This window comes from Pithys albifrons, chromosome 5 (genome assembly GCF_047495875.1).
Source record: "Pithys albifrons albifrons isolate INPA30051 chromosome 5, PitAlb_v1, whole genome shotgun sequence".
Taxonomy (NCBI): domain Eukaryota; kingdom Metazoa; phylum Chordata; class Aves; order Passeriformes; family Thamnophilidae; genus Pithys; species Pithys albifrons.
The window spans coordinates 37,486,985-37,514,239 of record NC_092462.1 but is presented as its reverse complement, the minus strand read 5'-3'; the positions used below and the strand labels follow the sequence as shown (position 1 = coordinate 37,514,239).

The 27,255-nt window shown below is 35.0% G+C and overlaps 1 protein-coding gene across 2 annotated transcripts in view; it reads right to left on the bottom strand.

The window, feature by feature from the left end:
* GALNTL6 (polypeptide N-acetylgalactosaminyltransferase like 6) overlaps positions 1–27,255 on the bottom strand; it is a 471,710-nt gene that overhangs the window by 287,242 nt on the left and 157,213 nt on the right. For both annotated transcript variants that reach the window (XM_071556243.1, XM_071556244.1), the window contains exon 2: positions 12,032–12,140. In XM_071556243.1, the coding sequence (XP_071412344.1) occupies positions 12,032–12,140 (109 nt within the window). The remainder of the gene's footprint in view (positions 1–12,031; positions 12,141–27,255) is intronic.

Genomic DNA, 27,255 nt, shown 5'->3' with positions numbered 1-27,255 from the left:
GTACTGGGAACAAATATGAGGCTTTGTTCTCCAGATTGCTGCTACAGTAATATGATGATTGTCAGGAGAAATAGGAACTGAATTGCTTCTCTCCTTAGGAATGGCTTTATACAAATAGCATAGATTGGGAGAAAAAGGAACTAAAAACATATATCTTTAAATTTTGTTATTTTAACTACCTGCTCACATCCAGAACTAAAAAAAGCCCCTGAAAAAAGCAACCAAACCCCAAGGAAAAAAACAAACAACAAAAAAAACCAAACAGAGAGAAGAACATGTTCCTTAAAAAATGTAAAAGGGTACATACATAATGTACTATAGTTGGATCTTTGGAATATTGTTTGTTTATCATTTACATGAGGTAAAAATGAAAGGAACCTATTACTAACACAAAATGAGATCTCTTCTTCTAGCAGTGATGTGTTTCCCCACTCCTTAACCCATAGTGGTAGGAAGTAGGTAAAGAAAGAGCATTTCCTGGAGAGTAAGGAGGTAAGACAGACGAATGGGAACCTCTGAAATGCACTTATTTTACATATGTTTGAGAAGCATTTCTGTAAAAAGAAATTAATATAAAAATGGGGGGAAAATAGTTTTTTAACTGCATTAGACATAATTTCCAGGTTTCCACAGTCTTCCTAGGCCTGGGCCAAACTGCAAGCTAAAAATGGCGTAAGATTTTTTTCTACAAGTACATGAAGTGGGAGAAGTTGATTACCAATATTCTGTACCCATCACGGACACGGCCAGACTTCATGAGTGAGCACTCTTTAAAAGCTGAAACAAGAGCAAATGCTACAAAATTCCAGTGGTGAGGCAGGACAGTTCAAAAATGAGAAGTGATAGTGGCAGTGAGCACAAGAATGAATCAGCATAGCAAATGGAGGAATCAACAGCAGCATCTGGCAGAGCATCAAAAGCCCCGGATCACAGCACAAAGCTCTGGCAACTTCAGCTGGGGCTTGTTGCCTTGCAGGACTCCACAGTTCCCAAAACAAAGGAAAGCTTTAGTTCGGGAGCAGGGAACAACCAGCTGACTTAGCTGTTGCCTTGGAAAAGAGGACAAATTATAATTGCTTTATTTCAGGAATTAGCCCTTATATGTTATCTGTTTATCTTTAATAAAATGAATTGCTGAGTCAATTCATTTGCAAGAAAAAGACTTACCTCAGTGCTCTTGAGATTAATTCTTGCAGATACCGAGGCATTTTACTAATCTCACTTTAAATTTAAACCTGGCCTTCGCTGTTGGCAGTGGTGTCCTAGCAGAAAAACTGCATTATAGAGCTAACCATTGGAACAATCTAACTCTTCATCTTACAACTTTCAAATAACCATCATGAAATAAGTAATACGAAAGCAAGACTATGTGGTTGATTTTAAATATGTGCATTTTTTGATCAATAATTAATTCCTAAATCTTATAGTCTGTGCCTTATGAAATATTACTGTAGGGCATCCCTCACCTTTTTCATTCATTTGAAACATTAAAAATGCAGCCTCTAAATTTCCAACATACAGCTTGCAGAGTATAAACACAGTGTGTTTGTGGGGGCCAAGTGATTGTTTTAAAATAAATCATAAGGTTAGCCAGTGGCATCATTTTGTTTTAGCCTAAGAGTGATTGCATATGTACTCTGAAAAGTAAATTGTCTGAAGGTTTGAATAAACACTTTACAAAAATAAGTAACAGAATTTAAAAAAAAAAAAATCTATGACTTTTAAAATGCTGCAGGTACCACAATGGCTTGGTGAGTGGAAAGACTCATTCTACCACCTTTCACATCTTAGTAAGTCTAGAAGAAAAAAAAAAAAGGAAAAAAAGAAAAGAAAAAATAGACCATACTATTTGGTTTGTCCAGTGTATTTAGAATGCCACAGTGTACAACACAAGATAAGCAGTAACATATGCTGTTTTGATATGAGTTGCTTTATCACTACAGCAGAGCAGCAATATCCTCAGTAGCATTCTGCAGGCTGAGCTGAATCTAATCATAACTCTGTAGCCAAGGGATGCACAGTACATCTTCTATTTAGTCTAACTACTTATCATCAAGTGTGATAGCCACCAGAATGTTTTTCCTTTTAACATTAGAACAGTCTGGGTGGAGACCATTAATCAGAGCGAAATACCCAGTGAGCAAGCATGTGAGAAACAGAATTCAACCATAAAAAAAGACTTCACAGTTTCATTTAGTAATTGAACAACCTGGTAGAATAAAAAGTATCTACTACAGAACAAGATTACTTGGGGGAAAAAATCTACTAAAAACGGTAAGGTGTTTGTTTCAGTACTTAAATAAATTAACACACACAACCTGCATCAAGAATGGGATTGTAATAGTCTCTAGGATCAGTGGGTCTTCTATAATTAATGCATATGGTCAAGTTAGTATCTTGAAAAAGCTCAAACTAAAGTGTTCCTAACATGGTTATATATAGGATTAAACAGCTCCACAAAATTAATACAAAACTACAGTTGAAAGGTAGTGTTTCAGAAACCCCCCCAAAAGAAATGATACGGTTCTAACAGCTACAGTTACCACCAGATTTATGCCTCCTCTGTTTTTCTTCATTCTAAGACAGATTATAACCATGTGCCATTTACTTTATACTATCACAGGAAAACAAACAGGATGTTCCATGGAACAAATTTATTAATACAAGACTTTCTTTTTTTTTCTTCTTTGGTGAATTCAACCTACAGTAGCTCCAGAAACTGGCTTCGTTGCTGTAACACAAAGATTATGCTATTGCACATTGTTGACTCACACATAGTTAAATTAATTTTATAGGTTATTCCATCTTTTACGTTTCAAATGAGACACATTACTCCTGCCTGTGAAAACTGCTTCAGCACTACATCACTGCTGCATATACTCACTACTACTGCACTTTCCAGTGACTGACTTTCCCTCTTCTTACAAAAGATACCACTAATGCTGCAATCATTAATATTGTCTTTTATCATTCATTTTGTGGTTTGAAATGCATTCTTTATTTTAAAGAACCTTATAACTGACTGACATTCTTGTGGTAAGGAAAGCTAAACTTAATGCTTGACCTGCTAGGAGCACAGCTCTACACAGTCCTTTCCTTCCCTTGCCATTGATTCACATCTTTCTGAATAACACAAGTTAATTAAGGCCAACTGTTTTTCAAATGCCTGGCACAAATTTGAGTAAATTCCCTGTACTAAATTCAACTGAAATTCCCAGTCAATATATGCTGTGGAATCAGGCAGAAGCAGATGTGGCGACTCAAAGAATCACCTTCAGCCATGAACCGAACAGATTTTCCACTAATTAGTTTAAAATATTTTCTATTCAAAAGGACAACTCATCACCCTCAGAACACAACTAAATATTTATCCCAAGGCCACATTTATGCATAATTCAGCAGGAAACTAGTATGTCCATTGGCAACTTTTTTTCAGAAGTTAACTTGCTGAAAACTGATATTTAGTTCCAACCAAAAGTATTTGCTGGGGTTCTTTTTGTTTGGTTGGTTGGTTTTAGTTTGTTTGTTTGTTTGTTTGATTTATTTCCATACCTGGGTAGAAACAAGCAAACGAAAAATATAATTTTGAAAACCAACATTTTAAAATTACAGTCTAAGTTTTCCAAAATGACAGAACTTAATTAAAAGCTGGGAACAAAGTATATCAAAAACCTCAAAATAAAATGACATGTTATTTATTTAAAGACTTCTTTTCTTTTTGTGTGACAATATTAGAAATAGATTAGTCTCTCAAATAAAAAATCCTTGAAGTATTCCATAACCAAAGTTGCTCAAGAGTGGAAAGAAGACCTTGGAGGACAACATAACCAGTATCCTTTTAGTGTTTGTCACTTGTGCTCTGGAGATGACTCCTTCCCTGCTTGTAGTTTCTGTGTTTCAGGATCAGTCTCACCTTTTGTAAGCTGCCATAGAACAAAAATACAAGAAGCAAATAGAAGTATCAGCAGTCTCATATACACTGACCATAGTTTCCAAAATACATACAAGATATCCAATTAATTAGCATGTAAAACAGAAGTAATAATCAGAGTAACCTGAAATTACTTTTAGCTAGCATTTAAAAACATACCCGAAAATGTATACCAAAAGGAAGACTATTTCCATGTTTAAGGAATACCCATAATGCAATCTAAATATGTTTCTTGTTGGGTATTTTTAATCTGACTATTTTTCCACTGAATTTCCTGGCAAGTTTTGCTATTCATGTTTCAATATCACCTACAGAGCCTCTAGTCGGGATTGCCTAAAAAATGTTTATTTCCAGCTTCTAGATAGCTGAACTTTCACACAGGTTGACAGAACAAAATGACTCTCCTAGCATGTCATTTCATTTTTTTACTTTCTTTTTGTTAGAAGCAGGACAGATTCCCCCAGACACCACTTCAGTGCAAGCATGGAGGGCGGATGACTTTGTGTTAAATAATAGCATCCAAAAGGTAGCTGTGTTGCTTCGGAAGCAGTGATTACAGAGCATCATTTGATGAGCTAGTGTCTATAAAGCAAATTATAGCAAAACAATCATATATCTCTGCCTTTTCACATATATTCAACGGATGTGAGACAAATTGTTTCACCAGTCCAGTAATTTTCCTCTGTCAGCCTGTTTAATGAAAGCAGGAAAGAAAAGAAGGAAAGTCACCTTACACATATTTCAGTCATAAACTACACTGAGATAACTATACTACAGTTTCATACTTGCAAACTTAATTCATATCCTCAAAAGAAAAAGGCTATGATAGGAAAGTAGGCAAAATGTATTGGTTGGTGTTTTTTGTTTGCTTTGTTTTGTTGTTGGGTTTTGTTGGTTTTTGTTTTTTGTTTGGGTTTTTTTTTTTTTTTTAGGAATCCAAACATTTTTTTTGTCCTTTGGAAGGCCAAAAGGCTAAAATAATGTCCAAAAATGTGTTGGTGAATTGAATTACATCCTCTGTTAAAAAATATTTTCCATATATATGAAAATAATTAAGTTTACAGTAGCAAGTCCATTGCAATGTTAGGGAAAGCAAGTTGTGAATTTTAGAGTATAAGGAGCTTTCTAATGTCTTTGGAATGATGTGCTTGTGATTATTATCATGATTATTCAAGATGATGAAGTCTGTAACATGGTTGCTGACTAGCGTGCAAGCAATATGAGGCACTAGTGTAAAATGGTGATAGCAAATGTACTTAAATAGCATGTAGATTAGACCAAAAAAGAGACTTGCCCATTTGGCAAACTTTTAAAATTGAAGTTCTTCTTATGGGTGTTTTGACCTGGATTAAGATGAAAGGAATGTCTTTCTTAAATCTTTAAAGAAATAGACTTCAAAACTGGTTGACAGCAGTTTATTCTATGTTTTAAAATTAAAAGATGACACAAAACTAGTAAGGAAAAATTAATTTTCTCATCTCATCTGAATTGAAAAGCATGGTCTTGATATGCTATAATTGCTGCCAAGTACTTGTTAAAGCTCTTTCACTACAGTTTAGTCAGGATTAATTTCCTTCTTCTACGAATTTGAGTTTTCATAGTAAACCAAGCAATGTTTCTTTGTTCACTCAAGTAGTAATTGCCCTGAACAGACAAATTTCATTATTTTTACACCTATCACAGGAAACAACAAGCTCAATTTAGAGGGTCCATAGAGCTCTTCTCCTTCATACACACTGATAGGTCTAGCCTGAAGGCCTTTAAGCTGTTCACTCCAAATTCTCCCCACAAATATGACACATTTTAAAAGATAATCCAGATAAAATTCTTTTTCTGGAATTACTACAGAATATTCTTTAAAAAAACCAACCAACCAACCAACCAAAAACCCCAAACAACCAAGTATCTACAGATGAACTCCTACTAAATAACACTTAGTCATGAAAAAGTTCAAGCACGAGGATAAAGACAACTAATAGAGGCTAAACCCAAACCACCTTCCTAAACTGCAAGTGCCAAATTAAAAGATCCATTTTAGCTGAGACCTCCTCTTCTCCCAAAAAAACCTCAACCCCAAAATGTCTAAAGTCAAGTTTTCCTTTATTTTTCAGGCAGCAGTTCTACTAAACCTACAAGTATTACACATGAAACACATTCAGTAATATCAGCACTTGATCACTAATAGAGAAATGGTAATAACATATTTGGGACTATCACAAGCAAATGGCAAGATTGTAAATGGCATTTCTTGAAAGCTGGATGCTAGTTTCAATCTAGGATATGTATACTTGATTTCCCACATAGCCATAGACATTTCTTGACAAGTTTCTGGAAATACAATTTTCTTTCTGCCTATCATGGTCAAAATCAACATGCCAATGGCCAGCACAGAAAGGTATGCAGAAGATAATTTTCAGTGTTCTAAATATAAGTGCTATTATGAAGTCTGCTTCCCCTTCCTTAGCCTCTCTGGTAGCTCTACAAAATTAGCTCATCAATTACATTTAAGTGCTTTAATTGATGAGTTTCCAAAGTGTGTGGGGGAGTAGGGTGGGGGGGAGGGGGCAGGGGGGACAGATGGGTAAGAGCAGGAGAAGAATCAAATTAACTTCAATCACAAGAAGTGCCTTAAATCTAGCCAAGGCAACAGAGGCATTGTGCTATGACTTACAATACCTATAAACTCTTTCTTATGCACAGATTTTACTGGCATGAGTTAGTTCTATTACATGCACAGTTTTCTGACAGAAACAAATTCTACACAGTGACAGCCTTAACCTTCCTGGCTTCTTCTGCAGCAGTATAATATTAAGTTGTAACTTGAGACCCAGTGAGGGTGTCTAGTAACCCAAATTACCACTTGAATAATGCTGTGATATGCCATACAACCATCTGGGGAAGCTAGTCTGTAGTCACCCAGGGAAAAACATAAGCATTTGTGAAAAAAAAATGAAACTAATCAAACCATATTTTCTAGATATCATGGTTTAAATTTGTGAAGAAGGCACCACTGAAAAGAAAATCTTCCCAAATCATTATTTGAGAGTATATTACATGGAGTTTTGTGCTTGGCATCTAGGTGCAATCTGATCTCACTGTTTTCAGTGGGATATCCACACCATTAAGAGTGGTAAAATCACATCACAGTCTACAACACTTTATTTACAGAGCAAATGCATTTTAATATTTCAAACACTTTATGTAACTGCAGTAGATTGTAAACATCTTTCATATTATGTATTTTTTATGTGCCATCTCTTTTACAAGCTGTAATTAACCTTACAGTTTAGAATTTTTTAATCATGTCAGACTTGTATTAAGACAACTGATAAACTTTTTCTCTTTCACAAAGCAATACATTATAAACTGCATGAAGCATATTTGTGATTAACGCTATGAACAATTAGGTTAGGAATATTTATTGAAACCTTGGTTACTACTACAGTTCCAATTATACTGCAAGTTCTCAAATTCTTTTGCAAAGAATTGCAAGTTCAGGGACCTAAACTAAATGTAGTCAATTTTTTAAAAAATATAATGCTGACAAAATCCCCAGTGTATGATCCCATACAAAATATGGGGTAAGTAAATCAATATTTTAGTACACATGTCATTTCTTGCACATCCTTTGTTACATTTACCTGTATAAGTATCACAGAACCAAGTTTTTCATAACCAATAGGGAATTAAATTTAATTTTGCTTTTGTATCATGCTGCCTCATACCTTTTAGAGGCATTCTAACACTAGGCTTTGCCTTGACAAGTTCTTCTGAATTTATGAATGGGCACTGTTCAAAATTATAAGGTTTAATCATGGAACTTGTGGGGGATTATTACTGCACTTTATTTTCAAAAACACTTGAACAGAATTGTTGGGAAAAAATCATGACTGCCCAATTTGTTTAGATCACATTGAAGACAAATATAAGGTGCTCAATACTTGTTTTACTTCAGTACAAAAGCAGAGTCTTTTGCTTCTTTTTAACATTCCACACCAAGAATACAGAGCTTCATTCTATTTCCATCATAAACATGTACAGTTCACTTATTTATCAATATCTCTGCTTAGCTTGTTTATATAACTAATCAGTATGAATGTTTGTTTGTAGAAATATACAACATACTCTCTGTTTGTTTATAGAACTAATCTCTAGGAAATGCCTGCACTGAGGCATGTAAAGGTCAAGATCTTTAAAATTCCCTTCGCCCAGTCAAGGTAACATTTTCAAGAAGCAGAAAGGTAAAACAATACTGAACAAAGGAAAGAATTAAAAGTACTACTTAAATAGTACATTCCTTCCCTCCATAATATGCTTTGATGTACTATTTAAATATACAAATAGGAGGAAAAAAGACTGTACAAATGGCTTGACAACTGCTGGAATAACCATTGGCTGTTCTTGTACATTCTAAAAGGTTTTTTCTCTGAGATCTTATTAGCAGACAAGCAAAATGTCTCACTAGTCAAACACAAAAGTATTGACAGCCACATCTCAGAATTCACTTCATCAATCCCTTAACTAATTTCATTTGAAGACAAAGGTTTTTATATATTTATATTTACACAGCTCTACATGTGACCATTCTCTCAGAAACTTGCTAATGACACTAAATTTTCAATGAACCTCACAGAAAATAATCATTTCAGCAAACACATGCAATCAGACAAAAATATCTCCAAAGCATTATAAAGGAATAAAAAATAGACTGTATTTAAAAAACAAAAATTGAAAATGAAAAAAAACCACTACAGAACTTCAAGTGTGCAATCCTTCTATATCTATCTTATAGCTATTAATATAACTAATAGAACTGATAAAACGATTTCTGAAATTAAACCTTATTTCTTCTTTTCCATCAGTTCTGCTAGCTGGAAATTCTCCCCTTTTCTAATCCTTTAGTTCCCTTTTTCTAGTACTTTACATGGGGAAAACTATCACTTGTAGTAAGAAATAGCTTTTTATGATCAGAAATAGCACCATATTAAAATATAAACATTCCATCTGTACTTCTTTAAAAGCCTAAGAATTACATATATGAATCCATCCTTTTACCTGAAAAGGGCTATAATTCATACTGGTACTACTTGGAACTGATGGTAGAGCTGAGAATTTTTTTGAGTGAAACAGATAAAATAACTTTCAAAAATGTAGGAATAATGACACTGACCGATTCTTGAGGACTTTTAGTCTCACTATCCAGGACATAAAGACAGAGGTAAAACCAACATAATTTCTTCTCATGGATACTTCTGAATTACTACCTTAGGCTTTTTCATGGCTCTCTCCTGTGAATCTCATCCCTCATGGGAGCATTCAGGGATCTCGGATTCCTAGTTCATAAAGTTTGGAAAACCGGTGGCTGCTTGTGACAAAGAAGCTGAAATGAACATATTGGTAGAAAAGTCCTCAGGGTCCTCCCCAGGCAACTGAAGGGAAGTAGGAAAATCTCTGATGAAATGAAGAAATGACAATTAGAGTAGTTGACTAATGGCAATATAAGGGGCTTCAGCATTCAGGTTGTCCAGTCTATCTAGAGATGCAGGTAGTTTACACTGCCAAGATACAATCAGTGTTGCTGGAGTTGGACTAATAATGCACACCAGCAGCTACCTAGGTTATTGCTATGCAAGCTGTGTTTATGCAGGGTGCACTCACAACTCTGAACTTCAGTGCAAGAGCACTCTTCCAATACATACTTAAGACATTGTTTATTGCTTACTGAAACAAAAATTGACAGATGTAAGATTTGCATTTGTTTACAGTTCTCATATTTTTAATGCAAATTAAGCATATTCTTCATCAAGGCATGTCATCAGTTGTATTCCCAAAGGAAAATAAATCAATAGTAAAAGCTCTTATTTTAAATGCTGATTTCTTGTCAAAAAAGATGGCATGACATATCAACTCCAATAAAGTCAGTTTTTCTGATTAGCTTATTTTGTTCCTTCTCCCTCCATTGTAATATCTGATTGACTTAATGCCTCACTTCAGAAAATGGAAGCAATTAAACTTTGTTTTTTTCCTTTTTTTTCCTTCTAAACTATCTATGTTTAGTTAGAAATTACTTCCTTTTAAGGTAAATTTTTGCATTCCTTTTTCTATATTTCAGTCACTGATTTTGAGCTAATGACAGAATAACATTCAAAGAAAAATGGAAGTGATTGGGTTGAATGAATGACATCATCTTCATTTCATCACATTTGTTCTACACTGATAAGTAGTATATTCATAAAGCAAATGGCTTTACTCCTTGGCTTTAAGAGGAGAGAACATGCAAATTCAGGAACATAGATTTCAACTTCATGAAATAAAAATGGATCAAAATATTTGGCTGTGAAACAGAAGAAATACTCATGAGAAACTAGTACCTCTCCATAATTAGAAAATATGAAATACATGTTCCCAGTGCTTAGGAAATTGTAAGCTTTACAGATAAGCAGCTAGACTGAATTAAAAGAAACACTCCAATTCTTTCTTCTTTTCTGTGCATTAAGCATTGACTGCCTTCCCTGAAATATCCCGAGAAATGTTTTCTCTGTTGTTATTTCCTGCTTTCAGATAGATTTTTAACTACAAATTCATTTCAACTATATTTTGCTTTGTTATTTGGAAGAGAAATTACATAGTATGCCCAAAAGAGTGCACTGAGATAATCTAGCTTTGTATTTTATTACTATATCGTGATTTTCCAAAAAAGAAAGTATTAGAAGTTATTTTAATCTATTGAAAAATGATGACAAAAATAATTTAAAATATGTTTCTTAAAATATAAAACTCAGGAAACAGAAAAATAAATATATATTTTTATTTAGAAAAATAAATAAGTCAGAATTAAAAGTACATTGCCAAAGCATCAGTGCAAATTCCTCCAAAAAGTCCATTCTAACCAGAAAATGTAATATTGCCTACACATGTGCAAGTTTCTACACACACGTTGCTTCTATTTTGTACATTCTCTGTTAGATATTTATCATTTTACATTTAGAAATGTGGAACAGAATACTTATTTGTCTGACAACTTCTAGGTTGCCTAAAACAACTTTCTCCTCCTCCTACCCACCCTTTTTACCTCCCAAGCTAAGCACATGGGGGAGAAAAAGACAATAGAGAAAGGGGGAAACAGCTTACAAAATTGATCTACATTTGCAATATTTTACTTGTTTTACTTGTACTTACTGCAAAATTAAGTACTTCCCAAGTCTTATGAATTTGTCAGCTAGATTCAGCTATAGAGGTATTTTGGAGGTGTTTGCTGTCTCAAGAGAGTGGGATCAAGACAGCGTAATTTATTTTACAACAGTAGATTGGCCTTTGTAAAATAACGACTTTCAAACACTGATTAAGGTGCAATTCAACTGTTGTTTCCCTTCCTTTCTTGTAATTTAATTCATCTTATGTTGAATAGTTGTACATTATATTAGAAAAGAAGAATTCAAATCTGAACACACTCTAATGACAGAAAGAGGAACATAAACCATCCTTTGCAATTATGGCATGCAGCACATGAAGGTACATTAAAATTACATTACTCATTGTAACAAAGTGTCCTTCAGTGTATCTGCAAATACAATTTTCTCCTATTTTCAAATAATTTTAGACTGTCAGAATGAAGTGAAGTAGCTTTAGCATTTAGGATTGGAGTTTGACAAGGCTAAAAGTGTCAAAAGTTTTCTTCCAAGATAAACTTAGATATTCTTGGCAGTTATAGCTACTGAGCTCATTGAACTCAGGTATTATTCATTGATTTAAGGGCAACTTGGCTTCAGTTAAATGTCCCTTTGGAAACCAACAATTTGTTCCTGTTTGGTCACCATCTAATAAGTGATTTCAACATGACAAATATTTTGTTTATAGCATTTTTACCCACTGCAAAATCATTATACAGTAATTAGCATGAAACACATCATTTTTTATTATAACCTGGCTGTTTTCAGAGACAAGGTGCTTCATCCAACCCCTTATTTCCGAACATTATGCCCTTGTGATGTTGCAATTAAAAAAAAAAGGTTGCTAGGAATGCCTTTTAGATGACTTAAAAGAAAAAATAACCATAAAGAATGAGTGAACCACTTTAATTTGTTCTGAACTCATGTATACCTGAACGCATAGCATCTTTCTGAATGCTTTCATAATCATGCCAGTCCTTCCTTTTCAAGCCATCAGTCCAGGTAAAGAGCTGTCCTTCTCCCAGCCCCAATGAAAGTGTCTGTGAAAACAGTAAAGAAATGAATAAATAAAATAAGTATATACATACATATGTGTTTTGCATTATTACAGAGGAACACTCCTGGCACAAGCAAATAAAACATTCAGCTTATTCAATGCAAATATTGAAGCTTTACTGTGGTAAAGGAAGCCAGTTTTCTAAACAGTGTGAGAAAACAGTGAATTTAGTTCTTGACAAATATTTAGTTGAAATATATCAAAGAACTCGTGCTTAGCATTTCTTTTTCCAGCGGTGTTCTGACATCACTGCTTGGCAAGAAGCTCACGGAAGTCAAAAATACCACTAAAACTGAACAAGTTTCAAAAATGCTTCATCTTCCAACAATGAAATACACCTTGATTTTTTCCGTAAACTATCACCTGTGCAAAATTGGAGTTACAGTTACTCTGTACCTTTCATTGGTCCCCTTTAATATTTTTTCAAGTATTTTCAATAGCTACTGCTGCATTACTGGTACTCACACAAGGTCAAAGGCCTATATCAAAGGCACAGAGCAAAGAGATCCTCTAAACACTTTCAAATCCTGTAGATTTTTCTTCATGATAAGCAATAAGGGGAAAAAAAACCTAAACCCACACTACCACCAACACAAAATACCCAGCATAAAACCTCCATACAACATGTAGCTGGCAAGTTGACTTCCCCTTTCCAGACTCCAAGTTCTTGGGCAAAGCTAAGAACTGCATTTTGCTTCTATGCAAAATTATCTTTCTAGAGCTTTTTTTTTTCCATCATTCTGTCTGTCAAATGCTAGTATTTTTATGAAAACTAAGAACTGAAAAGTTCCATTAGAAGTACATCAAATGTAGATCTGTAGGAAGTAGTACAAAGCTTCAGAAAAATGTGGTAAAGGAAGTGGACAAAATTTTGAAAAGCAAAGATGATTGAATCAGTAGGTTTGAATCAGCAAGACGTTCAGTACAAAGGGCATATATATAATGCATGTTACAAATGCTGTTATCAAACTTATGTGAAAACACTCTCAAAAAACTCTTCCAGGGATGCAGCATCTGATCATCCTTCTAACAGGAAATATTAAAAGCTCTACAAAAATTGTACGTATATGTAACAGTGAAGCTTTGCACTTCATGTATTGTTTGAAAAACCACCAAATGTTGGACTCACCCATCTTCCCTTTCTGATTTTACACTACTGGGTGCAAATCTACAAAAGTGGATGACACACAAAGGCTCCAAGTGAAATTGTCCCAGCATGTTCAGTTAGGTTTCTCTTTTTAGGACAGACAAATATTTGCCAAGCTACATGATGCAGATCTGGTAGCTAAGCCATCCTTAAAACTGAGGTTCTAAGGCTTTTGAATTTCTAAGCAAGAAGTCAGGAATACCAGGCATCACTGGTTACCTTCAAGCAAAAGATGCTAGAAGTCCTGGCTGACAAAGATTCATGCTGAAAATCTCTGTTTTGGGTTAGCTGACAATGTTGGATATTCAAGACAAAGTGTTGTGAGCTCAGTGCTCTCCAATGAATCCCTAAGATACTAAAAAAAAAAATCCATAATATTCTGCTTGCATGACCTACATTTTTTAGTCTTAGTATTACAGGTAACAAATATCAAAATGCAATCCAGTCTGAGTTTACCCTTCTATTAAAACTTTTGCAGATATATTCCAAGAAAATACTCTGTTTTTATATTTTAACATCATACAGGTCAGAGATTCACACCTGCAAGAACCAAAGAACTTAATACATCCTGATAAAAATATTTCAAGTTAACAAAATATCTAACCTTTCATGTCCTTAAAATGAACTCACTAAATTCAGTTCAAACAATGCTAATGATCTAATAGTAATATGAAATTGCTTGGTTTTTAAAGTAAGAAGCATAAGGTAGAACACAGTCTGCAAGAGCATTAGTCATGATTCATGAGTCCAAATTCCAAAAACCATCTACTCTGAGGCACTAGATGGCTCTTTGGAAGTCAGGCCCAGCCAGATTCACTTCAATTAAACTTCTAGCTCTTGTCAGTATGGGTACAGCTGGTGTGAATCACTTGATCTCAAAAAATCAAGACTATCAAAACTATCAGAAGCAGGATAAACTTTACTGTTGTGACCCTTTATTTCTATGCTAGCTTCTATCCCTTAAAATAGTGATTTAATGGTAAGTTTGCAGGACACTGAAAGAAAGCTGAGTAGTACATTTTAGAGCTGAGTTCCTGTAGTCTATTTGCATTTTGATGCCATTGCTGTTAAAATATTAATTACACGTAGTTACTTTACCTGATAACTTTTACAAGTACCAGCAGGCCTTCTTGCAAGCATAATATAGTTAAATAAATATAGCCACTAAAGTTAGTTAAAGGATAAATATAAACCCAAGTATCACACGATACACAAAAAGCTAATAGAAATCTTTGTGTGGCTTATATTTTGGAAGGGTAACATTGCCCTAAGAGGACATAAGACATGAACAAATCAAAAACCATAGTGTTGGTGCCATCATAAGTCTCTGTTTAAGAACTGAGTTTTGTTTGGATAGTTGGATTTTTTCGGTAATAAAGTCCTTAATTCCCTCACATCATATCATGATTTTTCAGCTCTAACACCCTTACAATGTAAGGGGAATTAAATGCAATGCTCTTGCATGACACTTCTTAAGACTAGTATTCAGACAGCATAGTCTCAATGAGGACTCATCATTGAGACCCTTAGAGGGACTGGACTGGACTTCATGAAATTCACCCTGTGTACACACTAGTTTTACTTCTGCAGTGAGCATGAAACAGGGCTTAGGATGGGATGTCAAGTTTCACAGCCAAACTCTCTGGAAAGAGCAAGAGTTTTGCAGTGCAAATTGTATAGCTCTGAAGAAATCAGAACTGCCTTTGGTTTCTCCACTAAATGTCTCCCTTGTCAGCAACTGAAGGATTTTTTTTTAAATTGTTGTTGCTGTTGTTGCTATATTGTTTAACAAGATACAAAAGCACTTCTGCCTAAGGGTAAACAAATTGCATTTTGAAAGACCTCAAAACACAGTTTCTGGAATGTTTAAAACTGCTAAAAGGGTCCACTGTAAAACTGCAAGTATGCTCACATGACTCTTTTTTTCCAGATGATAATGACAGGAAGAGCTCCCATTTCTAAAGCATTTCTAGCTGAGAAGGAAGGAAAAGAAAAAAAAAATTAAAAAATTTGTAATATACTTATTTCAGTTCTCCATCTTTTTGGATGCATTGAAAATTTAAACTATTTTCTATTTTGCATCAAACTAGAATGAGCTCAGCTTTAATTACACACAGGTTGACTCTCTGGTAGAATAACAGATAACAATATTCAAGTGTTTCTATTTGTAAGGACACAAAAGAAAGCCCATAAACCTCTACAGTTCATCTCAGTAAGACAAGTTCTGAGTAGGTGAGTATGACATCACATGATAGAATGTGCCAATGGATCCTGATTCTGAATTTGTGCTGAATACACAATTAACCATGAGCTGATACAGCGATGAGAAACAAGCTCAGCTGATTAGCCCAAACATACTCAGAATTTTCCCCTCCAAAACACATCTGTAAGTCACCCGCACACAGTGCAGTATGCCTTTACAGCCTCTTGAACTCACAAATTTTCATAATTTCAGAACTATTACAATAGCAAATAATAGCATACAAAGTCTTAGATTTTGACTGACTGTCAAAAAAAATCCTACAACAATGTATCATCCAACCATTTTTAACATGTAGTATGCACCTTTGCGTTGCACACTGTTAAGTGTTTCAGTCCAAAAGGAATTACCCATCTACAGGAACATTACATACAGCAACTGCCTTACTATTTCATTTTCACATTAACCTCAAACCTTTTGGGATGGAAGACTGATGTACTACTACATAGACTCAGAAGACTTTTCTCCTCCAGAGAAGACTCAACATCTGGTACAATTACAGAGAATATTATAAGCCCCAAAAATAGCACAATTACGGAAAACTCAGTCACAGACTATTGCATCCCTCAGAGAGGGAAAAAAGCTTCTCTGCTGTGACATTTGAAAGCTCCAACTCAGAGACAAGTACCTTCATTGAATAATTCATTTATTTTTAATTTCACTCTGTGGAGGCAGACAATTAGAGGTGACTGATTCAAGGGAAGAGGATATATCAATGGAAATGCATATTACTTTTTCCTTTTTTTTTCTTGTTTTGCTTTGTTTTGTTTAAAAGAAGATACAATTACAGATTCACTTTGAGCCTGAAGCTTTGCTCACTAGCTCTAGGGTTATTTTACTAAACACCAATATACAACTGGATACTGCATTAACAAAATATCATATGTCAATCAGCATAATCTGTTTAACGAATTTTAGAAAATAATCTTACTTAGAAAACAAGCACTTATTCACACACAGGAAAAGATGCACATGGGAAATAAAGGCATAAATAAGTACTGAGCTTGGACACCTCCAGGGATGTTTCAAAAGAAGCATAAAACCAACTTTTTTTGATTCCTCTTTGTTCTTGGAATAAAAGATTCTGTATGGTATTTGTAAACAGTGTTGTGTAAAACAGATAATTCATAACTTTTTTTTTCTATCCTTGTTAATACTGATCACTCTCAGGGCTCTAAGCTCTGACCAATAACCAAAAAAAAAATCAGAACACACTGAGCAATGAAATTCATTCTTTTATCAGAATAAAATTAAGGATGATTTTTTAAAGAGTGGCGTCACTAGATATATGACCATATATTTATTATAAATCAGCTGCAAAATCACAACATCTTCATTATCCAAGTTTCTCTTCTAGTATTATCACAAATATATGAAGACAGACATCCTCATGAAACTTCCTCCCCCGTAGCTGGGTCAGTCATGAAAACTATTCATTTTAAAAGATTTCCCCTTTTTCCTATTATGCTATATTTTAGCACAAGACCATCAAACTGAAATCTTAGCACCATGGCACCCAAATCTGAAGTCAAGTGCTCTCTCACTTCCATAGTCAAGCAAAATCCATTCTCATACAGTGACTGGCAGAGGATCTTAGAGGTAAAACCCAAAGTATTATTTGCCCTAAGGATGTGCTTGATTCAAGACAGCTTGATCTATGGAAAAGGTATAAATTCCAAGCATCACATTATCTCATCTCTACACCTTTATGCTTAAGCTCTGAACATTGTCTCTGTGGCTCTCTTTTCCTGCATCTCTTCAGTGTTAAGACTAAAAAAAAACCAAAAAAGACCCTATATCTGAACTGAGATCTGCATACAAGTATTATGCACAGTGAACAGGTACAAATCAGTCCTTAAGCACCTGTAAGGTTCCCATAACCATAAAATATCGTATATAGTAATTTGGATCCATTACGGATCTTTCCTAAAGACAGAAGAAGCAAGGCATCACACAGACTAAAAATATCAGCTGATAGTTTTGAGCACCCAAACAACCTGTTTCCTGTCAGGGTCCTTCTCTGGGATTCTATCCCTCTAGGTGGGGAGCAGTGGCTGCAGTACATGCACTGGCACACTCTGAGGGGGAGCAGCAGCTGCCCTGCACGCTGTGGCACCCACCTTTTGATGCCATTCACAGACAGTTCCAATCAGTCCCGCACTGCTGCTGGCCAGCCAATGCCTGCCAAAACTGTTGCCCACTGGAGAGGCACTTCAGAGACATATGAGACATCCCCACACAGAACTGGAGAGACAAGAGCATCAGGGGGACATTTGTGGGACATCATCCTGCAGTGTCACTCTCCCACACACTTCAAACAAATGACTACTGCAGATCTCGATGGACCCACATTAGGTTGGGAGACACTGACGATGAAGCAAATTATGTTCAGTAAAATGTAGAAAACTACTACTTGCTATCAAGAGAAGGTGGTAAAGGCTCTAAATCTGAAATATTTAAAAAATAAGGAAAAAGAATACATTAAGACATAATTATTGCCTTTTATTTTTACTGCATTTTTATATGCTTTTAAAACATTTTTAAAAATATGAAACCAATTCTTTTCTAAATCCTTAGATTGAAGCTATATAATAGAGACTCTGGGACATGATAAATTTCTTCATATGCTCAGATTTCCTGTGCCATTTATTTGTTATGCCACAGTAAATAAGTGTTCATTGCACTGACATTTACATTAGTAGAAATAATTAGCCCAGCATATCAAAAAAAGGGCAGCACTTGATTTAGTCTGTGACATCTGAATGACTCAAGTTTATTTCATTTTGAAACACTTACATCAGACTTTTTGTGCTTTTATATTTTACATTATCATGAACTACCCAGTAGGATCATGCCATCAAATCCAAATCAAAGTTGTTAATAATGTTATTTAGAAAATGCCAAGCTCCCAAGCATTTCATTACTGAGATTTTTTTTATAGACAGCTGTAAAAGCTGTTATTGCTGTACTACAGTTATGTTTTTAAAGTCACAAAACTGGAGCCAAAAACTAACTTAAAACATGAGTCTTAAAAACTTCAGAATTTCCTACTGACCCAGTGTATGAGTGCTTGAGCATTGGGTGAATGAGAAGTCTGTAATGCTGCATTTGCATGCTGGAAAGTTGTGATTTATCATGTCAAGTTATGGAGGATTACAGATGTTTAATAATATACATTGGCATGAAAAGATTAACAGCTTCTTTAGCACAGGCACTGTCTTGCATCCATCATCCATGGATTAAGATCTTGCAGTATGCACTGTCATTCAGGATGCAGAATTTTAAACACATGTATTTTACAAGTATCAGGAAAAGGGCTCATGGACTCCTGTGTTGACTACATCAGGTGATACCCCAATGAAAGTTCTGAGCTTAACAATTCTGTTGTATCTATCCTAAAAGCTATTGAAAATATTCTCAAAAAATTCTGATTTCTTTTAATACCTAACATCTTCAAAACATCCATTCTCAACTCGATGAAAGGACCAGGGCAATTTCAGTTAATTTGTCACATCAACAATGAGTTACATGCTGACATCTCGTATTACTATAAAGGAGAAGCAATTGAAAAGCTGTATTTCTTGACTGATAAGAATGACTTGGGTAACACAGGCAAAAGTACTCTAAATCCCCCAAAGAAGACAGCAGAATGAAAATCAATAGCACCAAGTAGCTATCCTGGGCACATCGCAGTATGTCTAAATGGATTTTACTATGCTTCAGTCAGTGCCAATTGCCTTTTACCCTCTCCCTCAGCACCACTAAAAAAGGTCTGGCTCCGTGTCTTCTTTACTCCTCATGGTCAGATATTTATACCCACTAATATAATGCATATGAACACCTGTTCTGGTTAAGGCCAAGCAGACACAGCTCCCTGAGCTTCTCTCCAGAAAACACATACTCCAATTGCTTTGGAGGACAGTGTTGGTATTATTAGTTCAACAGACGGGAAATGAAATACATAGAACTTCAGAGGATTTTGGGCTCCATATTAATTCAATGTGAAACACCATGAGTTGTCAAAGGTGACCTACAAGGTCTGGGAGTGAATCCTGGCTTCCCAAAGGACAATTTGAACTGACTGTAGGACAAGAGATAGGGTCTAGAAGGCATAATTAAAAAAATAAATCCTCAGATCATGCAACCCTCATCTCTTTCTGCCTTCTGGTCAAAGCTGCTGATGGATTTGCTCAATAATGAAAACATCTAAACCCTAATTCTTTTGTTTTATTTTCACTTGACTTATTTCCAATTTGATGAAAAGCAACCAAACTCAAGGAACATAAGCATCTATGACAGATCTAAATGAACGCATGCTGACAGAGTACGCTTCTCCAGGTCTTCTCTTTCAAATGAAGAGTGCTTTGGCAGCACAACAGTGTAAGCTTGTAGGAGAGCCTGCAACCATATTCAACTTTTCATTTTCAGCAAGTTTAAAAATCATACCTGATGTTTTGTTAATGCTGCACATTATTAATGACTGTTTTTTTAACATTATTTTTAACATCAAGAGATATGAACGGGGCTTGAAGAGACTAAGCAGGATTTTTGTCAGTATTGGTCTTTGAGCCAAAAAAGGTGTCTAAGACCCTTCTGATGAACAACATAACCAATGGTTTGAGTGACTCCTGAAAGAATTAATTACATGTTAGGTTTATGAGGTTTTTAATCATGTCCCCCACAGTCACAGAAAATTTTCAGTATGTTCTTTTATATAAACAGCCTTCTTCTCCTTACAAACAGAAAAACAAACACACACAAAAAATTCTCCACAAAACCAACAAAACACCAAATCCCCAAAACCAAAACAGAACCCTGTGTTCATGGCAGAGAATCAGATTCCTAGTAATTTTGTCATTTCTAAAAGTTAATTAAAAAAAAAAAAAAACACAAAAACCAGAGACAGCTATTTACAGTCTGGGGACTAATTAAGTTTTTGACTACCTGCAGTGTGCAACACTGCAAGGATGAATATAATAAAGATACAAGAGTGCTTATTGTTTATAGACTTTTCACATACACATTTTTCCTCAAATCTAGGAAAGTGTCTTTAGATTTTTACTGTGCTAAATGTCACGCTGTTTCGCACTGGCCACAGGACCAACTTGACACATAAAGTGCTTTTATATTTGAGTCAGGTGTTTTAAGTAGGAATATATTTCTCACTTTGAGATACCTATTTGATGTGATGGTGATTAAAATTTTATTTTATTATGATAATTTCTAAAGTAATTTGCTTTTGAATAAAAGCCCGTTATCTTTTTTTCCTAAAAGCCCATTAGCTCTTCCATAACAGATTTTATAAAACAGTACAGAATGTTCACTACAGTTATCCCTCACATGTAATATTCAACTTATTTGTTGCTTCATGAGAACAGCAATAATGACAGAAGCATTTTCTATTTCCTTCTTCTCCTTTGGTGCAACTCTTATTTATAAAAATAAAATTTGCTTCATGACTGTAACATTGTTCAAATATCTGATACAACTGATAACACCATTGCAGCAAATCTGAAACCACTGATCCAGCAGACACAGTAATATTAGAAAAAAGATAACTACCATTTATTACTGCTTTTCTTAAATAACCCAAGCTGACCAATCTTTTCAATAGAAATGGATTTTTGGTTTTTGTTTGCACATTCTGTTGTAATAGAAACATTTTAAGAGAAGGGTCAGATGCAGAAAGTAACTTTAGCCAAATTTGCCACCTGGAATGTTTGAGCACAAACAAAAAATTTGGTACAAAACATCAATTTCTGCAGCAATGAGATAGCATATTCTGTATTTTTGACTGCACTATATGGTAAAACTTATCTTGACCTGTCTAAGTATTTGTAAAAGCTAAAAGCCTTCTATGAGTACATTTTTTTTTAAATTGTTACAATACAATAGATTTTTAACAAATATTTTAATGAGCTTTAAATTATAATCTCTACAGTTACATTAGCTTACGATGAAACAGCTCTGCATACAGGTGAAATACAGTGTCTTTCTATTTTATGCAATTACCTGCACATTTTCAGAAACAGCAGAAGGAAAATAGTGATTTGTTTAAATCAGTATTTTTGTAGTTTCTTGCTGATCCATGCCACAACAGAACTCAAGCTCCATGGGTACCGATTTGCAGAATACTAAGGCTTTTGGCATTAATAATTGATTTTGTAATCTGCAGGTTAGGTTACACTGGATTTAAGAAAAAACCACAATGTTTAGTTAACTAAAGTGTGAACCCATGTTGGAAAAGAATTATTATCTTGTACTCTAAAAACCTCAAATCAAACTAATCTGTCCAAATAAGAGAGACAACTCTTATCAGCAAGCTTCAATCTCTCAAAGAATTACTCGATCTCTCAAAGAATTCTCTTCTTATGGTGGGCACTGGATAGTAATTTCCATTGTCTAAGAGATTTTCAAAGTCCACAGACTGCTGCAGAAAGCAAGTTGATTAAACTTAACTGACAGATTTTCATTCTCTTTCAGCTTTCTTAAGACAGCTCAAAGCTGATAAGGAGACCTCTTGCAAGGTCTTTGGATGCATGACAATTTCTGTGCTTTGCATGAACTCAGTGCAGGTGTATTGAGATCAAAGATGGTCTTCGTAGTATTTCCAGCATGATGAAGTTTGCAAATAAAGAAACTGAAATTTTTGGCACATCTGGTTGTGCATTTTCACCGTTGACAATGAGTGAAGTGTGAGGCTCATCCACTTAAAACAGTTCCTAAGCTCTGAGCTTAAGACTTTGTTTCACTTCCCTATGCAAAGTCAGATGGCATTTATATGGCTTTTTATTCCCCACCCTTCTTCCTACTATTAATAAATTGATTTTAGTTTTTGTGGTTTTGTTGGGGTTTTTTTTCAGTCTCATCATGCTTTCTCCATGTGACAATTCTATGCTTGTTTCCTTCTAATCTAATACTCATTCCCACAATCATTTCCTTACTTCTGAGTGTTTTTAAGTCAAAGTATTCCTATGCATATACTTTTTATAGGTAACTCTCTAAAAATGAGGTAAATTGAGGGAGATTTGATAAAAAAGCACTGTTTACATAATGTTTCATGTGAGATACAGGTTTTCACTCTTAATTTCTACCAGTGGAAAAATAACATAAGAACATAATGAATTCCTTAACAAATTAAACTAGAATAGATTTTGCTCACCTTTAACTGAATCCATTTACTTGCAAGAACTGGCAAATTAATACTGAAACGTCTTAATACCAAGGTATTATGTCAGCTCCTGTTGCTACCCTGTCATGTCCATTTTTGCTGAAAATAAATTGACTACTTCAGAAAGTTTTAAGGGTTTTTTTGTGTGAAATTCAACAATCAGTCACAGATTATAAAAATATATCTGGAACTTCCTTTGAGACATAATATTGCCCTGCCTCAGATCTGGACTGGGTATGCCTAAATCACATCTGCTCTTGCACATTTCCAATAGCAGAGATTGCACAAATCGCTCAAGGCCCTCTCCATCAAACTTCTTTATTCTTGCAATTAGAAAACTTCCCTTTCATCTAACCTGCATTACTTGCCATAATTTAAGCCTTTTATTTCTTTGTTCTTTTCACCAGGGACAGGAATAACATATTTCCTTTCCAGCAGCTACATTTCATGGGCATGAAAATTATTTTCTCCCCTAGACTAAATACTCCTATTTTTTCAGCTTCTCAGCTCTTGTTGCTGACCCTGGGACTATATGAAAGTTTAAGGAGAACAGTATTACTTTCTTAGTAATTGGCTAAGGCTAAGAATAGCAAGTAATAAACCCCTTATTAAAACCCTCAAACAAATCAACAAGGAACATGATTACTAAATGGACAAAGAACTAAGACAAGTACCAGGAGAGCTAACATTTCCTGAAATTAAGAGAGATGAAATAATCTACTGTAACATGCTTTTTCTCTGAGAATAAAACAGCCTCACACATGCATGTTGTGTGTTCATATTCTTCATACTTCCAACCCAACCTCGCTATTTTGTAAAGCAGCAGTGAATTCTCCTAATTAAAGGGGACAAATGATTGAAATGTTTAGACATAATTAGGGCAGTCAAGGTTACATTACGTTCTAAACCTGGAAAGACACTAAAGTTCAACGGGATTCATATATTTCAAATTACCAAACTACCAGCAATAACGATCTAACAGGTCTTATACTTCTGGTTGTGCCTGATTTTTCCCCTAGCAGTGAGAGTATATTTAAAGAATTCACATATGCAAAGGAAGTCATCCCCAAATGGGAAAATAGGAACAGGAGTGGAAGGAGGGAAGACTTATGAGAGGTTCAAATTGAAACAATGACCTCATTTTTTGCCTCTGAACCAAAAACATTGATATTGGACAAACTGACGATCTCCTCTGCCCAATGCTATTTAAAATGACCTTTCCATTTTATGCCAATAGTTTTCAATTACAGAAGCAATTGCAGTATATTTCACTAAAAGGAGTACTCTGATTAGTTAAATCTATTTTATCAACAGCCAGAATGTGTGACTAGCATATTAAAGTAAGGTCAAAGTGAGCTTTGATTGATACACTGTGTTTTAATTTCCAATTCCTTGTCTCCCACTCTTTTGGTAGGAATTGAAGGTTACACATCATCAAATGGGGTAAGCTACTGTAACTCAAATGTAGCTTCAAAGAGCTGACCTTCACTTTTTCTCAGATCTTTTTTTTTTTCTTCCTGTAGCATATGGACAAAAAATTGATAGGTCGGGAGCTGTGCCTAAAGTTTTTATGTAAGAAAACCCCACAACAACAAACTGAGACAAGCATTAAAATTAATTATCATAGTTCTTTTGGCAGAAGACTCAATATCCATCTTTACTACAGACTATTTTTTAGAGATTTTTGAAAAAGTCTTCCTTAGAATGCAAGACAATAATTCTCTTGTAGTGTGGGTTCACTATTTCAGTTCATTAAAATAAGACCTTTAGTCTTCTAAGAACTAGAACTCACCCCATGTCCAAAGCTAGGTAGTAACTCTGTGTTTACATGTATCAATTAATACAGGCTGCCTAATTTTCATTGGTACCCACAGTTCTACCAATGTCAACTTTTAAGTTTACGTTAATGTTAGTTACTATACCCAAACATCTTGTACTTTAGATCTTCCTGTGGCATTGCACTGAGGGATTCATGCAAAGTTGGTGCTCAAGAGCCATTAAATTCTGCAGAAATCATGGCAAATAAAGAAATTTTACTCTATCCACAATCCTTACGCTTGAAAAAAGGTGCTGCAGAGCAAGGTCTTCAGACCCTTTCAATAATCCCCCTCTCTGAGGGCAGGTTTCCAGTAAATTCAAGGCAACAGACCTTCCTGTCAGTCTCGTGCTGGGTCACAGCTCCAGTGCCAGCTAACCCTGGCCCTTGTGGAGGCTTTCATCCCAGCAAGTCCATGTCTGCCTGCAGGCTGGCTTTCACTAGACCTTCTGGCTGAGAGCTTAGGAGAGTCTCCCTTCTGTCTTTGTGAACTCTCTATGCATAAACATAAAACACTCTTATTCCCTTCACACTACCTTGGCTGAACCCAGTATCCTTATGTTCCCCAGCAGATCTGATATCCAGCCATGCTTCAAAGGCTCTAAGACAAGCTCCAGGGCTCCCTTAAAGACCAATTCTCTCTACAAGCAGGGCCATTACTACCATGTAGACACAGAGAAAAAAAACAGTATTATCGCAACTAAAACCATGAAGTAGCTGTTCTTTAAAAACTGACTTTTTATGGATGACTGTTACAATTACAGGGATTAATATTATTAGTTCCCTTTTCCTATTAGCTGAATATTTAAATACTGAAAAAAACCTGAACTTTATAATGCCTCAGATCTAGGGAGGAGTCAAAAAGGAAACACATTAAATTGTCAGTTTAATATATATTAGAATCCATGAAGACATTAAATTTCACTTTCCATCTATGAATATTAAACATTAATGAGGTCTCAAGTACAAAGACATTAGTGAAACATCAGAGAGCTATGACTTAGCTCGTATACAGAGGAAGAAAGTTCACAAGGGAAGTTAATAAAGGTCAAAACCACAGAACTACCATAAAACCCAGAACGTACAATAGATGAAAAACAGAGATTCAAGTAAACCTAATTTTAAAGGGGCTATTGAGAATTCTATACATATTTCTACAAGCAGAATTTTCATGTAAAACACAAATAAATGGGAATAAATTTAATGCGTAGTTATATTCATGTATAATATTCAAACTGAGAGCCCACAGACATTTCTTGGGTGACTTGAGAACAATTCACAGAGCAAGATGCCTTACCTTAAACTAAAGAATTCATAACCACAATCAAAAATCATAGTAATAGCTACATCCAGATCTCCCTTGTTCCTTCCATGCCTCCTATTCTGGAGACTTCAAAGTCTCTAACTATAAATACAGTAATTCAAAAACCCAGACACATGGGGATTATGCAAAAAGATAAAGCAATATGTACTGATTGCATGACATCATACACAAAATACAAGGAAAGAAATATCTAAAAATAAATAGGAAATCAAAGTATCACGGGTCAACCAAGTAGCAGCTTATTTTTGGTACATTTTTAATTTATCTTTTTTCCTCTATTATTTACTCATACACACAACCCCTCCCTACAGGTATAAAAGCTGATATTCCTTTACTCCACCCTGAAGACAAAAATTTTTAGTTACAAAATAAAAACCAATCTGGGAGATATTCGGTATGTAGTGGTAGATTCTTGCACATTTGACAGAAACACAGTGAGGCAAAATTCAATACTAGATGTTTCATAGACAAAAACCAAAACTGAAAGGCACACATCTCCCTAACTTTACCTAGCAACTAGAACTGCATTTCCAGGTTGTATTTAAACATGTAATTCTGTAAAATCAGAGTTACAAGCATGACACCTGGCAAAGTATATTCTGAATGCCACCAACAGTATAAATTTAACTGCAAATTTTCACTTCTGAATGTACTATTATCACTCTCATATACAGTACCTCTCCTATTATCACTCTGATATACAGTGTCTTGGCATACAGACTATACAATGAAATATGAATAGCTCAGTAACACTTAGTAAAATATCTCAGAAATATATTTAAAGGTCTTTTTATTATATTACAGCATCTATCACCATATTAACAGTCATCAATATATGTACCTTCAAAAGAGAGGTATCAGTATCTGTACTGTTAGATCTTAGATAAAGCCATGTGAAGAAGCCTGTCACATAAAGTTGATCAGGTCACCATGAACTCTAAATGAAACAAGGTTCTGACAGTATTTTCCTCCAAGACATCTTCTGAGCAACAAAATCTGAACCCCCAGAGCCACCTGTGTACATGTGCCTCCCTGAGTTTACAGCCCTGAAGCCTCTTAAACCCCTAATTGCAGGTGAGTTATCAAACTCAGTCAGAGTGAAGGAAAAGAAATAAACTGAAGTTGTACTCTTACTTGTGCTCAGCATGAACAATGTTAACAGAAGGAAAAGAAAGGGATCTAGTTCTGCTACTAAATTAAACACCCTCACCTCTGCATTCATACTAAAAGCAAATCTGCTGAACAGAAAATTTCTTTTTAAACAGACTTTCAGAGTACAAGCAAATCTTAAGTTTTTACTATAAACAAAGTTTCAGCAACAGTATCAAGAACAGATGCAATTTAAGTTTTATATAGATCCTTCAGTGGGATAGTGCCTAA